Below are 16,281 nucleotides of genomic sequence, written 5' to 3' on the forward strand. Positions count from 1 at the left end.
TTTGGAGCTTCTTCATGGTCCAACCATTGAGGTAATTGCAGGTTGTCATATAAAATTTTCAGTCAGCTCATGAGGCACTTACTTATTGAGCTTTTTCACTTTTCCACTTAACTCCAAATGCTGAACGACCTTAGAATGGTCGGCGTTGGGCACTTACTTATTGAGCTTTTACACCTTTCCAATTAGCTCCAAATGCTGAATGACCTTAGAATGGTCAATGTTGAGTTCTTCGGCAACTTCTCAAGTCATTTAACAGAATCAGCTTTGATGATTGCTTTCAAGGGTTGTTGCCAACTTCCGATGGCCAGCCACTACATTCTGCACCTTAAAGGTTCTTGTCTCCTTTGCAAAACTTCTTGAACCACCAAGTTCCTAGGCCAAATGCCTGGTTGATGTTGCAAGTTGTCTCCTTAGCTTTATGACCCATTTTGAACTCAAATAAGAAAACTGGTTGAATTTGCTTTATTTAAGAATGTATACCAGGAAGCGGATTTAGCTCACCTGATAGAGTGTACGCCTTCCACATGGGAGGTCCAGGGTTCAAACCCAGGGCCTCCTGGCCCCTGTGGTAAGCTGACCCACACACTGTACTGACATGCACAGGGCATGCTGTGCCATGCAGGGGCGTCCCCCGTGTAGGGGAGCTCCATGCACAAGGAGCGCACCCTGTAAGGAGAGCTGCCCTGTACAAAAAAAGCACAGCCTGCCCAGGAGTGGCACCACACACGTGGAGAGCTGATGCAGCAAGATGATGCAATAAAAAGAGACATAGATTCTTGGTGATGCTGACAAGAATCCAAGTGGACACAGAAGAACATGCACAGCGAATGGACACAGAGCAGACAACAGGGGAACAGGGGGGAGAAATAAAAAATCTTTAAAAAGATTGTATGCCAATATCAAACAGCATATTTCAACAATGCAAAACTGCAATCACTTTTGTACCAACCAAATAATCACCATGTTAGTTAATGACTTTTTTAGATTTTAAATTCTGTGAGGTGAAGAATTATGCATATTTTTTGCCCTCTTTTGTATCCCTAATATAGTGTTTGCTGGATAGCAGATATCCAAATATTTGCTGGTCTGAAGAAATGAAGGGCTTGTAAAATAAATGCAGTAAGCCAATAATTTCCATTCTGTTAGCCATATAAGACTTTCGATTAAAACAGTTGGAATAGGACATTGAAAATGATTTAAAGTGATTTTATATATAAAACCAGAAGTACATATTGTTTCTTTAAATAACACATATATTGGTTCTGTGTCTCAGGTATCATGGTTCATAAGGCCTTCATTTACAGGTTTTCTTATTGTTCATCATCATTAACAAAAACCTGATAAGATGCTTAGGGCAAGTGGTATTCTCATCTTACAGATTAAGAAACTGATTGTTAGACTATTTTGAGGTCACAGCTAATGAGATGGAATTAGAGCCAGAACTTAAACTCTTTTAACTGATGCTTTTTCTACTATCCTATGCTATCTAGCTCTCAGTCTATGAACAGAACACTTTGTATTTTTCTTTCTTTCTTTTTTATAAATAGACTGCATCCCCACAGCAAAGGGAAATGATGGATCAGGCAGCTGCTCAGTTAGCTCAGGACAATTGTGAATTAGCTTGCTGCTTTATTCAGAAGACTGCAGTAGAAAAAGCAGGCCCTGAGATGGACAAGAGATTAGCAACTGTAAGTTTTTAGCACTTGCCTTTTTAAGTTTTTTTTTTTTTTCCTTTCTCTCTTAGGCAAAGTATCTCATAACAAGAACCTCAGTGACTTCTTTTGTTTGCAGGAATTTGAGCTGAGAAAACATGCTAGGCAAGAAGGGCGCAGGTACTGTGATCCTGTTGTGTTAACCTACCAAGCTGAGCGGATGCCAGAGCAAATCAGGCTGAAAGTGAGAATTGTGGCGTGCACGTGCTCTCTTTGTCCCCACACTATCCTCGTTTTCCTTATCTTGTTGCTTGAATGCCTCGCCAGGAGTAGTAGGACAAGCATGGCTAAATGTTTCTGAGAAAGTGTTTCATCTCAGTAACATTTTACTTTTACTTTAAAGGTTCCTATGGATCAGATATGGAAATAGATTAGATATTCCCTTAATGTTGATGAAGTGCTACTGTGTAGAGTTCATAGGTCTGTTAGCTTTTATGTTTCCCAACTTGGGCTTCCTTAATCGTATTTTCTGGTATTTTAATTTTTATTGCTAGTTGCTTATTGGTCCAAACAGAACACTGCAAAATTTGATGATTTGTCCAAGCACTAAAAGAGAATTGTAGTAGCATGGTCCTACTTGAGGCATTTTCCAATGGAAAAACTCTTTAATTTATAAATGAAGACGACTCTGGCAGGATTCAGGGCAATGGGAAACCCTCTTTCTGAACTGTTTGTATGTATGTGCTGCAACTTGTGTGCTCAATCATACTGTTATGGTTCACTCCTGTGATTACCCCAAGCAAACTTTCCACTTTAAAAAAGTTTCCTTTGATTGTAGAGTGGGTACTGTCAAACCAGATTTTCTTTCTCCAAGGTTGGTGGTGTGGACCCAAAACAATTGGCTGTTTATGAAGAGTTTGCACGCAATGTGCCTGGGTTCTTACCTACGAATGATTTAAGTCAACCCACAGGATTTTTAGCTCAGCCCATGAAGGTAAATATTTGCTTTGGATTAAGTCGAGGATTTTGCAGTCTTAAGTTGAATGTTTTTGCCAATTAATGTATAACTTGCTTCCTGTACCTTAAGTTACAAGAATAAAATGCCCGCAGTTGTCGAGTGTAGGTGTTTTTGTGTCAAGCCATGATAGTATACAGGGCTTTTTTTTTTTTTTTTTAATCCATGAGGTTCATTTTTTTTTCACACTTGGTTTAGTAAGGAATTTGCAGGGTGACCTCATGGTTCCCTTCCCACCCCCCCTTTTTTTTTTTAAGGATTAAAAAATTGTTTTTGAAACTACAGTAAAGTGGAAAGTATAGGGGAAAAAATATTCCCTTGAGCCATTTGAGAGTAAGTTGTTTACCTGATGTCCTTATCACCCCTGAATCCTACATGTTCTATCCTATATAGCTATGATAAAACCATTGAAATCAGTAAATTAACACAGATATATTGCTACTGTCATATCCTTAGACCTCATTCACCTTTCACCAAGTGTCCAATAATGTCTTTTATAGTGAAAGGACCTAGTTCAGAATCACATTTTATTTAATTGTTCAAAATCTCCCTCAGTTCAGTTTGGAATAGCTTGTCATCTTTAATGGTCTTACACTGAAGTTTACAGGCCACCTGTTTCTAGAATGGCCTGATGGGGCTTTGTCTGACGTTTTCTTATGGCTAGATTAAGGTAATATTTCTTTGATAGAAATATTACATAAGTAATGCTGTGTGCCTTTTTTTTTTTCTTTTCATTTTTCAAAGATCCTTAGATTACATAAATGTTACAGAGAATATATAGGGAATTCCCATATGCCCTGCTTCCCACACTTCCCACATTTTCCCAGATTAGCAACATCTTTTGTTAGTGTGGTACATCCATTGCAATTGATAAATACATTTTGGAGCATTGCCACTAAACATGGATTATAGTTTACACTCTCTTCCACTCAGTTCTGTAAGTTATGGCAGGATATATAATGGCTTATATCTGTTGTTGTGATGCCATTCATGAATGCTGTGTTCTTATATCCTGTCAGGCCTTGACAGTTGGGCTGAGAGGACTATATTTCCCATGGTACAGAAAACTTCCTTTCTCCTTCAGATTGTAAGCTCTTACTAGATGTTGCAAATGGTGCTGCCCTCAGTCTGTCCCATTACTGGTGGTGATGTTTTTGATAACTCAGGGTGGTCTGTGCCACACTTTCCACTGTCAAGTGAAATACCTTTTACCTCATGTCTTTCTTGCACCATCCCCACCTAAGTTAGGACTGCATAGTTTAGGGGAGGACTAGTGAAATAACCTTACCATGTTGTTTTTGGTTTTGTTTTTTTGTGTGTTTTATAAGAAAGAAAATACAGGAATAAACATACTACTAGATTCTTGTTTGCTACATAAGCCAGTAAAAATCCTCAAACATTTTTATTTAACCCTCTTTGGTTGTTTTTGTCTCTAAAACAGCAAGCTTGGGCAACAGATGATGTAGCTCAAATTTATGATAAGTGCATCACAGAACTGGAGCAGCATCTGCATGCCATCCCACCAACTTTGGCCATGAACCCTCAAGCTCAAGCTCTTCGAAGTCTCTTGGAGGTTGTAGTATTATCTCGAAACTCTCGGGATGCCATAGCTGCTCTTGGATTGCTTCAGAAGGTTGGTTCTTAAGCTAATGCTTTTACAAGAAGGTAGCTTTTATAAACATCTAATGACTTGTACCATCATCCGCATTTTTATGCAGTTATGTTTATGATATTAAAAATTAAAGCAAACTCTGCTTATATAAACAGGTGATTGTCTCCAGAGTAGAATGTAGTTATGATGGTTATGAATGTGAAATCTTTTTTGTTAAGGAAAGATTTCCTGGAAATATGATTACTGAAGAGAATTTCAAAGATTGCCTTTCAGTTGTGAAAGACAGGTTGGACAAATTGATCTAAGTACTGGGGTAATGTTGGGAGTTTGGATTTTGACTATGTAGGTGGGGACAGAGGAACCTTTTATGTCTATGAAGAGCACAGAGTGAGCATGAACTAAATAGACCTATGGATAGTTAGTGTGTTAGGCAAGTGCAAAAGGATATTTGGAGGGTGGAGAGCTTGTTAACTTGAGGCTTAGGAAGTATGTTATAGTTTCTTTTGAGATTTGATTTCTGGCTTTAACTGTTGGGGTGTGTCCTACATTTTTCATGTTTCTGAACACTTTTTCTCCCATAGGCTGTAGAGGGCTTATTAGACGCCACAAGTGGTGCTGATGCTGACCTACTGCTGCGTTACAGGGAGTGCCACCTCTTGGTTCTAAAAGCTCTACAGGATGGCCGGGCATATGGGTCTCCGTGGTGTAACAAACAGATCACAAGGTCAGTGGCCCCCTCAGAATAATAGTAATTATTAGGTCTGCTTTTTGATATTTATGACCCTATTTATGTCCAGAGGTTTCTAATTTTTCTAGAAGGTAAATGGGATATTTAGAATTCTTAATTCTAGTGGTGAGAATTGTTGAATCCTTGTCCTTTTTACAAGTGGTACCCACCTTTTCCCATGATGGAACTGAAAGCTCTTAATATCTTGCTTTGGGGATTAAATTATAGGTCATTTGTTTTAAAAGGTTTCAGTGATTGCACAGCTGTGGTAATCAATATTTTAATGTCTCAGTTGGAATCCTCTGTTTTCTAGGCTTTGAGAGCAAAGCCTGGGTTTAATACCAGGTTGCTTGTTCTACTTCATTACTGATCATTTTGAAACTTGGATAGTGACTTGTAATTGGCTCTTAAGATGTCCTAAAGTTAGAACAAATTTTCATTGATTAAAACAGAGCCTTTATTTTACCTGTTACAGAATGTGAATACAGAAATATTGACTTTTTTCTAGGTGCCTAATTGAATGTCGGGATGAATATAAATATAATGTGGAGGCTGTGGAGTTGCTAATTCGCAATCATCTGGTTAATATGCAACAGTATGATCTTCACCTAGCTCAGGTATGGAAAAAATTTACTTGAATAGAAATAGGGACTCTGTTAATTGGAAAGTGTGTGTGTTTGCTGTGTTGGACTCTGTTAATTGGAAAGTGTGTGTGTTTGCTGTGTTGTTGTTCTTATGTTTTGCATTCTTTGTTGCCAGTCAATGGAGAATGGTTTAAACTACATGGCTGTGGCATTTGCTATGCAATTGGTAAAAATTCTGCTGGTGGATGAAAGGAGTGTTGCCCATGTTACTGAGGCAGATCTGTTCCACACCATTGAAACCCTCATGAGGATTAATGCTCATTCCAGAGGCAATGCTCCAGAAGGGTAAGGATGAACTGCTTTGGGGCCCCTGTATATTCAGCAGCCGCCTAGGAAGAGCTTTAGAAATGCATGTGCAGACTCGTACTAATGATACATTTTATAACTGCCTTATCTACAACATATGGGAAGCTTTTAGTGAGGTATATATAATATTGGCCCCTGAAGTATGGAAGTTTAACTAACTGCCAAACCTACTTGCTGTGCAGTCCATGCAATACTAGATGGCACCAGGGGTCTGTGTGTAAGCCCTGGCTCTGCTACTTAAAACCTCTGAATTTATGCAAGTGACTTAACCTCCCTAAGCCTCGGGTTTTTGTGTGTGTGTGTGTGGTTTTTTTTTTTTGTTTTTTTGTTTTTTTTTTGAAGAAATGATACCTCAGAAAACTGTTGAGGATTAAGAGAAATCACATAAAGAAAACATGGCACATAGTAGGCCCTTAGTGACTATTTCTTGACTGAACATCAAAGCTCAATGGGCAATTTTTTTGGTCAAGAACTCTTAACAGAGATCAGTCATTTGCATAATGTCTTCATAAGCAGGCATGAAGAGACCATAGGAACAGCAAAGCACAAGGATAGTTATGTGTAAATATGGAAATGATAAAGTGAAGTAACCTGCATCCTTGTGGTTTCTACTAAATCAGCAGATTGCCCAACTGTATGTCTATGAAATCACAACCATGAGTAGACTGATTTTCATTCTGGATTTATTGTATTAGATTGCCCCAGCTGATGGAAGTAGTGCGATCCAACTATGAAGCTATGATTGATCGTGCTCATGGAGGCCCTAACTTTATGATGCATTCTGGGATCTCTCAAGCCTCAGAGTATGATGATCCTCCAGGCCTGAGGGAAAAGGCAGAGTATCTTCTGAGGGAATGGGTGAATCTCTACCATTCAGCAGCAGCTGGCCGTGACAGTACCAAAGCTTTCTCTGCGTTTGTTGGACAGGTAGAGCTTTTGGAAAGAAAGGTGCTTTTTATTCAACATAAGTAGGGTGTGATGCCTCCAATATTAAAGCTCAGTATTATGTACCTGTGGTCAGACAGTTACCTCCATACTCATGCAAACTGAAAATGTCATCATTGCACTGTTCAAATTGATATGTTTCCTCATTGTTGATTACTAAAGAGTAAAGTCAACATTCCCCACCTCCTTTAGTTCTGTTTATTCCATCAGTGTTGTCCCATTTCATTAGTCACAGCTACCAATTATACTGGGTCAGATAATGAATAACAGTTGCCGAAAGAATATGATAATTTTACTAGCTTGATCATCGGCAGTGATAGGTTATGGGCTAATAAGTAAAATTCTTATACTATTTCATGTTAAAAAAAATCAGAAAACAAAAACATAAGATTTAAATGGTAGAGCATTTTATTGTATTTTCTAAGTTAAGCTTATCTTTCTAAAATTTATTGACATGTCCTTCTGGGAAATACCTTGATCTAAATTGGACTTTGCTTTAAAGTGTTAAGAACCAGGTCCCTAACTAAAGGTTAGGTGTGGCAGGAATATTAATAAATGGGAAGAATAGGAAAAAAATTTTAAGAGAGCCATAGTACAGTACAGCATTCAGATTCTGATCCTCACTGCCTGCTTTCAGCCACTGTGTGGGACTAAGTGCAATAAATCAATGTGTCCTAATTTTATTACTTGGCAAGTGTGCTACTTTTCCTGAATTGACCTTAGAATTTCTTCAGTGGAACTATTACTATAATGTTTGGAGTTGGGGTGGGATATATGCTTATTTTTGCAGATTGATCATTATATTTTTTCAAACAGACCAAAGTTTAGATGTGCCACCAAAGAAAGATAACAGATTATTAGCTCTGCTTTCAAATAAATGACAATCGAATGGGGAAAGAGCTAATTGGGTGATTTGTAGTTAGAAATTGGATTCCCTTTTCAAAAGCTGAATGTTAAAAGATGAATGATACTTTTAAAATAAAACTATGTAAAATTTCCCCCAAAAGAATCTAGGGAGTTATAAAACAATATTCTGTTTGATTTCTGATTTGGATGCAAGAAATTGGAATCATTTGGTTTTCATGGGTATGGATGTGGCACCTGTCTCAGCTCTTCCTTCTGGCTTATTTGCTCTTATTTCTTTTTTCCATTTTACACTTTTTTTATACTGCACTTTTTTCTCTTCCCTTTTGCGTCCTTTTGAAAATTTTATCCTTCTAGTGCCCCAGTCTTTTCCTTATTCCTCCTTCTCTGGTAATTTTTTTTAGAGTCCAGTGAAGACAAAAGTCTGCATTGACTTCTGTCTTGGCTTAGGGTACATTATTATCATAGTTAGACCAATTCACCTGTTTTCTTGCTTACCAAGATAAAACAGGTTATCTTGTTTTAAAATTTCCAAGGTAACCTTCAAGTTTTCTGAGCTTGTTTTGTTTTTGAAGCACTGACCTCTTCCTCTCTCTGCCACTTTAATGCTTATTTCACTTTCCCCTTTTTTCTTCTTTCTTTTGGGGACAGGGGTGGAGTACTAGCTAAATAACTGTTCTGCTCTGCTTCACTACCAGATCATAGAATCTCCTTTCTTATAAATAAACTTGCCTTTTCCACTTTAACTTTATGTAACATTTAACTAGCTGATAATGATTTGTGGGTATTTTCATTTGGTACCTATCTATTATACCAATTATTGTTTGATTTTTCTGGGGTAACTAGTTGAGAGTTTCAGTAGCTTCTATCCAGCTTCGTTATTGGTTAAGTCAACTGGGAAAGTTATCTTAAATTCTGTAAGAATGTAAAATACAAGAAATTTTATCTCCTCCTTGGAGGAAACATGCATTATCCAGAATGTCTTAATATGACCTCTGGTGGGTTACTGAAATTTGATTTTCAATATGTATAATTTTCTAAATTGTTTCACCATAGGCTACTTATTTTCTGTTTTAAAATTGCCATGAGCACATTCTCATTTTTCATTTTCTCTACTAAACTTAAAACTGGAGGAATTCTGTCCTCGTTCCGTAGTGGGGAGGTCATTCTCCTAATTATATCCTTTTTACAAAGTGAAAATTAGAAAAGTGAAAATAGGAACATATTAGAGATTACCTCTTAAGCATGAAAATTAAAGTTGTAAGAAGCTTGTTTGTGTGTGTTATCTCATTTCTGTCTTTGTTTTTGTTCCTATGGTAGATGCACCAGCAAGGAATCCTGAAGACTGATGACCTCATAACAAGGTTCTTTCGTCTGTGTACTGAAATGTGTGTTGAAATCAGTTATCGTGCTCAGGCTGAGCAGCAGCACAATCCTGCTGCTAATCCTACCATGATCCGAGCCAAGTGCTATCACAACTTGGATGCCTTTGTCCGACTCATTGCACTGCTAGTAAAGCACTCAGGGGAGGCTGCCAACACTGTCACAAAGATTAATCTGCTGAACAAGGTCTGAAATCCTTTCTTGCCTTAGTCATGGTACCCTTGAAGTCTGTATATCAGAGGTTCTCAACCCCAGAGCATTTTATAATATCCCTTTTAAATGTCCTAAAATTAAATTGTGACTATGTGAACATATCTACAAAATTTTAGAAATACTAATACAAAAGAAAAAATATCCATGGGACTGTTCAGTACAAACAGTGAGCCCGAAGGGTAAACCATGGGCTATAGCTAATAGTGTAATTACAAAATAAATGTGTGTTCATTAGTTGTAACAAATGTGCCACACTAATGCAAGGTGTTAATAATATAGTGGTATTAAAAGAAAAAAGAGGGAAACGGACTTTGGCCCAGTGGTTAGGGCGTCCGTCTACCATATGGGAGGTCCGCGGTTCAAACCCCGGGCCTCCTTGACCTGTGTGGAGCTGGCCATGCACAGTGCTGATGCGCGCAAGGAGTGCCGTGCCACGCAAGGGTGTCCCCCGCGTGGGGGAGCCCCACGCGCAAGGAGTGCGCCCGTGAGGAAAGCCGCCCAGCGTGAAAAGAAAGAGCAGCCTGCTGAGGAATGGCGCCACCCACACTTCCCGTGCCACTGACGACAACAGAAGCGGACAAAGAAACAAGACGCAGCAAATAGACACCAAGAAGAGACAACCAGGGGAGGGGGGGAATTTAAATAAATAAATAAATCTTTAAAAAAAAAAAAAGAAAATAAAAAAGAATTAATGGTGTATTTCAGTATGGTTAATGCTTGGTAATGACTACATTAAAAGAAAGATATTAGATATACAATATATTTAGATAGTATGAGGCTTGCCCCTGCACACAAAGCACTGTGACGGGACGGCTAGGAACAGCCACTGATAGGAAGTTTGGCAGCTTAAATACCACAAATGACATTGCAGTCATTGACCTGACTTCTCTGAAATGAAATAAATTTCGGTTTTCTTTTAATTTTCATATTAATTTCATTCTTGGAAAATCTAAATATTAAAACATGCAAAAATAGGTGTAAAAAATGGGACTAAAGATTTTCGTCTTGTGTAATTAAAAATGGGTCCTGCAAGGTTTAGTGGTGAAATAAATTGGTGTACAGGACAGTTTGGTGAGACATCTCTACAGCTGTTTCCCTGGACCCCGCCTACTAAATGGCAAAAGAAGTATAAATCATTTGCCATTTGTCAACTTCATGTCAGACCAGGAAAAATAGATAACTAGATTGCTTTGTCTTGGTAAAAATGTGAGGGGCCATGTTGATTTCCAGAGTGTTAAAAAACCTTTTGGCCATTTGTGAACAACATACATGTCTGATCCAATGGCATTGAAATTCAAAAGAAAACGCAAATACTGCAGGCCAAATCAAACCAATATATGGCCCATTCAACTGCCAGTGTACAGTTTTTTATTCAAATAGTATTATATTTTTTTCCTTTAATGTGGGCTTAAGAATGCAAGGTAAAAAGCATGACTTGAAAATTGTCTTATTGACTACAAGCTAAAATCTGTGTGCTCTATAGGTCCTTGGTATAGTAGTGGGAGTTCTCCTGCAGGATCATGATGTTCGCCAAAGTGAATTTCAGCAGCTTCCCTACCATCGAATTTTTATCATGCTGCTCTTAGAACTCAATGCACCTGAGCATGTGTTGGAAACCATTAACTTTCAGACACTTACCGCTTTCTGGTGAGTATTGTTGGAATTAATTTCTGCTTAAAAGTTGCTGGTTTAGAGATAACAGAATTTGAGGACTGGAGTTCTTGTGGCTTTGAGGCATGAAGATTTTTTTAAAGACAATATACTTATTGTCTATTTGCTTACATTCATGTCTTGTTCACTGTATATAAGTTGGACTGTGCTTCTCACTAAATGTTTTCTTTTTTCAGCAATACATTCCACATTTTGAGGCCTACCAAAGCTCCTGGCTTTGTGTATGCCTGGCTTGAGCTGATATCCCACCGGATATTTATTGCAAGAATGCTGGCACATACACCACAGCAGAAGGTGTGGCTGCAGTTTATCTCCTACAGAAGAAGATTGCTAGCTGGGGTTTATTGGTGCTGCATGCAGATTTCTCTTAGTCATTTAGTGGTGATTCTTCCAAGGTTTGCAAGAGAAAGTACTTCCCAAGCTTAGCTGGGAATTCTTTTCTTTAATGTTGAGTCAAGTAATAGAAGCTTACCTAAGTACTTGACTTTATGCCAGAAAGCCTTTTTCAGTGATTAGCGTCTTGTGCCTCCAAGTCTGTCTTTTATGTCAGTTTCTGAAAAGGTTTTTGTTAAAAAGTTCAGACATTTGGGTACCTCCCTAGACATGTGAATAAATCTCTGGATAATAGGCCTCTGGAAGCTGACAGTTCTACAGGTGATTCTAATGATAAAGACTTATACCTAAGCCTGAGAACTGCTGAGTTTTGTTGAAGAATTACTAATCCAATTGGGAATACAGCACAGTTAATATGAGAAAGCTCTCAACCGTTTTTGCAAATGACAAATGAGTACTGTAGAAAGTACCTTTGTTTGGCCCCTCAGAGCAGAAGAAAATGTGATTATTAGTAGGTCCTGGAGTGAACACGGCAAATATAGTGAATTAACCCTTTAATGGAATTGTTTTTGTTTGGTGGAGAAGAATATTGAAGGAGGAGGAAACACACTGTGTAAAATTACCCTAGAATGAACATAATTTGTATAATTGTAAGTTTGGCTATTATAATGTTGAGTTTGGCTAAAAACAGAGTATTCCTATTACAAACCAGGTGATGTTATTTGTCAGAAATTGAGTTGGGAGTGGGAAAAGAAATGGCTGAGGCCCATGTTTTCTTTAAAAGAAGGAATTTAAAAAATGGACCCCTGCTTGTTAGAGCTTTTCTATCAGAAATGCCCCAAGGTCCTCCCCTCCACTTAAATTTTGCTGCAGGCACAAGAAATAATATGACCTGGAATTTCTACTGTCAGTTTTTTCCTAATACTGTTTCCTACTACTACCATAGAGAGGCACTTATGTGCCAGGTTGTATTTGTTGTAAGTGGGTCGAAATCAAGTCATAGTGTAGCTGCTTGTGCAGACTTACTTGGTGATCAAACCACCACAGAGTTTATTTATATAAGGCTCATGTACATTCCTTTCTTTCAGGGATGGCCTATGTATGCACAGCTACTGATTGATTTATTCAAATATTTAGCGCCTTTCCTTAGAAACGTGGAACTCACTAAACCTATGCAAATCCTCTATAAGGTAATTAATGCCTATTTATAAATGCAAATATATTCTTCCTGAAGTGGGAAAAATAAAAGTAAATTCTCAATTGAGACTAGAAGGCCTAATTTATTTACTTTTTGATATTATGCTATTAAAGTATAACAAATATTTAGAAAAGTACAAAAATCAATCATCCCTGTAAAACCAGCACTCTGATCATAGAGTATTCATATGTTCAACTTTAGTGTAGATATTACTGGTATTCCAAGGTGTCTATACAAATTTACACTGACAGCAGCAAGAGTTACTATTTCTTCATGTTTTGCTACACTTGGTATTACCTATTTTTCATTTTAGCCATTCTAGCAGTGTGTAATAGGATCTCATTGAATATTTAATTTATATTTCCTTGAAGACCTCTTAAAGAGGTTTTTTGTGTGTATATCAAGCCATTAGGTTATGCCTTTTTTGTAAAATTCCTCTTCCAGTCTTTTGCTCATATTTCTGTCATTTGCTGTTTTTTTATCAATGTTATTGAAATGTATTCATAAACCAGTCTATCTAAAGTGTATAATCAGTGGCATTTGGTCTAATCACAGAGTTGTGCATTCACACTTCAATCAATATTAGAGCATTTTTATTACTCCAAAAGAAAAAAGAAAAAAACAACAAAGACCCCTTAGTAGTCACTTCTCAATCTCTCAGTCCTTCTGCCATTTTTACCATTGATGGAAGGTTATTAGTGTATTACTATACACTGTTGTCCATAGTTTGCTTGGTTTTGTATTTTTGCCCAAATATCACCCTGATATTAACATCTTGTAATATTAACATAAATTTGTTCTGTTTCAGGGGAAAAAAATTCTTATATATACTGTTAACCGTACTCATTTTTCACAAGTGAGTTTGCTATGCTATCCCATGTTTCATTTTCGAGCTTTCCTTCTAGTGATACATACAATCTTAGACTTTCCCTTTTAGCCACTATCACACCCATATATTAGTGCTGATAATTACAAAAAGTTTGATGTGCTATCACCATTTCTGTTTCCTTAAACATAATTCTGCACAGATTAAACCTCACCTTTCCATTCTCAACCACATTCCAGTTTCTGGTGACTTATATTCTAGCTTTTAACTCCCTGACTTTGCTTATTATATTGAGTTCATAATAGTGAAATCATACCATATTTGTCTTTTTGTGTCTGGCTTAATTCACTTAACATAATGTCTTCCAGGTTCATCCATGTTGTCATATGCTTCTCGACTTCATTTCTTCTTACAGCTGCATGATATTCCATCATGTACATACACCACAGTTTATCTATCACTTCATCAATTGATGGATACCTGGGTTGTCTCCATCTTTTGGCAGTCAAGAATAATGCTGCTTTGAACATCGGTGTGCAGATGTCTGTTCTTGGCACTCCTCTCAGTTTTTCTGGGTAGATACCCAGTAATGGTATTGCCAGATTACGTGCAAATCTATATTCAATTTCTTTAGGAACTGCCAAACAGTCCTCCACAGTGACTGTACCATTCTACATCCCCATCAGCAGTAAATAAGTGTTCATATCTTTCCACAGCCACTCCAACACTTGTAGTTCCATCTTTTTAATAGTGGCCATTCTAATAGATGTGAAGTGGTATTGCATTTTAGCTTTGATTTGCATTTCCCTAATTGCTAGTGATGCTGAATATTTTTTCATGTGTGTTTTTGCCACTTCTATTTTTCATTTGGACAGATGTCTATTTAAGTCTTTTACCCTTTTTTAATTGTTTGTCTTTTTATTAAGTTGTAGAATCTTTTTATCTATTTTTCATTGTTGTTGTTTGTGCTTTGGGTATAAAAGCCAAGAAATCACCACCTACCACAAGATCTAGAAGATTTTTCCTTACATTTTCTTCTAGTAGTTTTATGGACCCTACTTTTCTCTTTAGCTCTTTCATCCATTTTGAGTTGATTCTTGTATAAGGAGTGAGATAGGGGTCCTCTTTCATTCTTTTGGTTATGGGTATCCAGTTCTTCGAGCACCATTTGATGAAGAGACTCTTTTGTCCTGGTAACATGGGCTTTGTAAGTTTTCAAAAACCAGTTGGCCATAGAGGTGAGAGTTTATTTCTGGCCTCTTTCACTTTGCTGATCAGTGTATCTATATTTATGCCAGTATCATGCTGTTTGGGCCACTGAATCTTTGTAGTATGTTTCAGGGTCAGGCAGTGAAATTCATCTCCCACATTGCTCTTCTTTATTAGAATGCTTTTGGCTTCGGGTACCCTTTTGTGTAAAGTAGGCGTTGGGATTTTGGTTGATATTACATTAAATCTATAAATCAGTTTGGGTAGGAGGGACATCATCATGATATTTAGTCTTCCAATCCATGAGCACTGAATGCCTTTCCATTTCTTTAGGTCTTTGATTTCTTCTAGCATTGTTTTGTAGTTTTCTGAATATAGGTCCTGTACTTCCTTGGTAAGTTGAATAGTAGATACTTAAGTTTTTTGTTGTTATTGGTTTTTTCAATTTTTTAATTGCTGTTTTTATAGTCAACTCTTTTTTTTTTTTTTAAGTAAAATCATTTCTATTAGTCTTGCTAAGGCTTTGTTGATTTTACTGATCTCCTCAAAAGAACCAGCTTTAGGGTTTGTTGATTTTTTTTCCCCCCTTCTATTGTTTTGTATTGTTCTCAATTTCATTTATTTCTGTGCTAGTCTTTTTTATTTATTTCCTTCTGCTTGCTTTGGGACTGGTTTATTCTTTTCCGAGTCTTTCTAGTTATTCAGTTAGAACTTTCATTTAATCCTTTTTAAAAATTTTTAAAAATTATTTTGTTTTCTACGCAGGCTCAGCCAGTTTCTTCTTCTTTTTTTTTTTTTTCTTAAGGAGGTACCTGGGTTCAACCAGGGCCTCGTAAATGGGAAACAGGTGCTCAACCACTGAACTACATCCCTCTTTCTTGTAAATTGTTTTCTTGTTTTTGTTCCTTTCAGTATATTTACTAATTTCACTTAAAATTTCTTCCTTGACCCACTGATTGTTTAGGAGTATGCTGTTTGACCTCCATACATTTGTGAATTTTCCCCTTTCCCATCTATTATTGATTGCCAGTTTAATTCCATTATGATCTGAGAAGATGCTTGGTATAATTTCGGTCTTTTTTGTATTTACAGAGATCTGTCTTGTGACCCAGCATGTGGTCTATCCTGGAAAAAGATCCATGAGCACTCAAAAGAGGAATGATTTAGGATGCAATATTCTGTTAGGTCTTGCTTGTTTATCATGTTCAATTTTTACATTTCCTTCTTGATCTTCCTTTTAGCTTTTCCATCTAATGATGTCAGTGGTGTGTTGAAGTCTCCAACTGTTAGTATAGGAGATGTCTTTCTTCCTTCAGTTTAGACAGAGTTTGCCTCATGTATTTTGTGGCACCCTAATTAGGTGTATATGTACTTATGATTGTTACTACTTTCTGTTGGATTGTCTTTTTATTAATATATAATGGCCTTCTCGATCTCTTACAGCTTTTTTAAGAAAAAGATTTATCTATTTCTTCCCTTCCCTTCCTCCTGCCCTGCTGTTCTTGCTGTGTCCATTTGCTGTGTGATCTTCTGTATCTATTTCCTTTTGTCTTCTCTTCTCACTTTTTCTCCTCTAGGATTAACTGCAATTAGATCCTGGGGACCCCTTATGTAGGGAGAAGTTCCCTGTCAGTTGTGCCACCTCAGTTCCTGGTCTCTGCTGAGCTTCACTTTAACTTTTCC

At 37.3% G+C, this 16,281-nt stretch overlaps 2 protein-coding genes across 6 annotated transcripts in view; one reads left to right on the forward strand and one right to left on the reverse strand.

Annotated features, from left to right (window-relative positions):
* Positions 1-16,281, forward strand: part of CNOT1 (CCR4-NOT transcription complex subunit 1) — a 135,957-nt gene that overhangs the window by 110,270 nt on the left and 9,406 nt on the right. For 2 of the 4 annotated variants that reach the window (XM_058279908.1, XM_058279909.2), the window contains exons 32-43: positions 1,548-1,688; positions 1,792-1,896; positions 2,527-2,646; positions 4,109-4,300; positions 4,861-5,003; positions 5,515-5,623; positions 5,766-5,935; positions 6,652-6,883; positions 9,086-9,334; positions 10,845-11,008; positions 11,209-11,326; positions 12,454-12,555. In XM_058279908.1, coding sequence (XP_058135891.1) covers positions 1,548-1,688; positions 1,792-1,896; positions 2,527-2,646; positions 4,109-4,300; positions 4,861-5,003; positions 5,515-5,623; positions 5,766-5,935; positions 6,652-6,883; positions 9,086-9,334; positions 10,845-11,008; positions 11,209-11,326; positions 12,454-12,555 — 1,845 coding nt within the window. Of the gene's footprint in view, positions 1-1,547; positions 1,689-1,791; positions 1,897-2,526; positions 2,647-4,108; positions 4,301-4,860; positions 5,004-5,514; positions 5,624-5,765; positions 5,936-6,651; positions 6,905-9,085; positions 9,335-10,844; positions 11,009-11,208; positions 11,327-12,453; positions 12,556-16,281 lie in introns of all 4 variants that reach the window. The other 2 variants (XM_058279907.2, XM_058279906.2) reach the window with 1 other exon arrangement.
* Positions 1-16,281, reverse strand: part of SETD6 (SET domain containing 6, protein lysine methyltransferase) — a 39,112-nt gene that overhangs the window by 8,977 nt on the left and 13,854 nt on the right. The gene's annotated exons all lie outside the window — the stretch shown is intronic.

Source organism: Dasypus novemcinctus, chromosome 18 (genome assembly GCF_030445035.2).
Source record: "Dasypus novemcinctus isolate mDasNov1 chromosome 18, mDasNov1.1.hap2, whole genome shotgun sequence".
In the NCBI taxonomy this organism is placed as follows: Eukaryota; Metazoa; Chordata; class Mammalia; order Cingulata; family Dasypodidae; genus Dasypus; species Dasypus novemcinctus.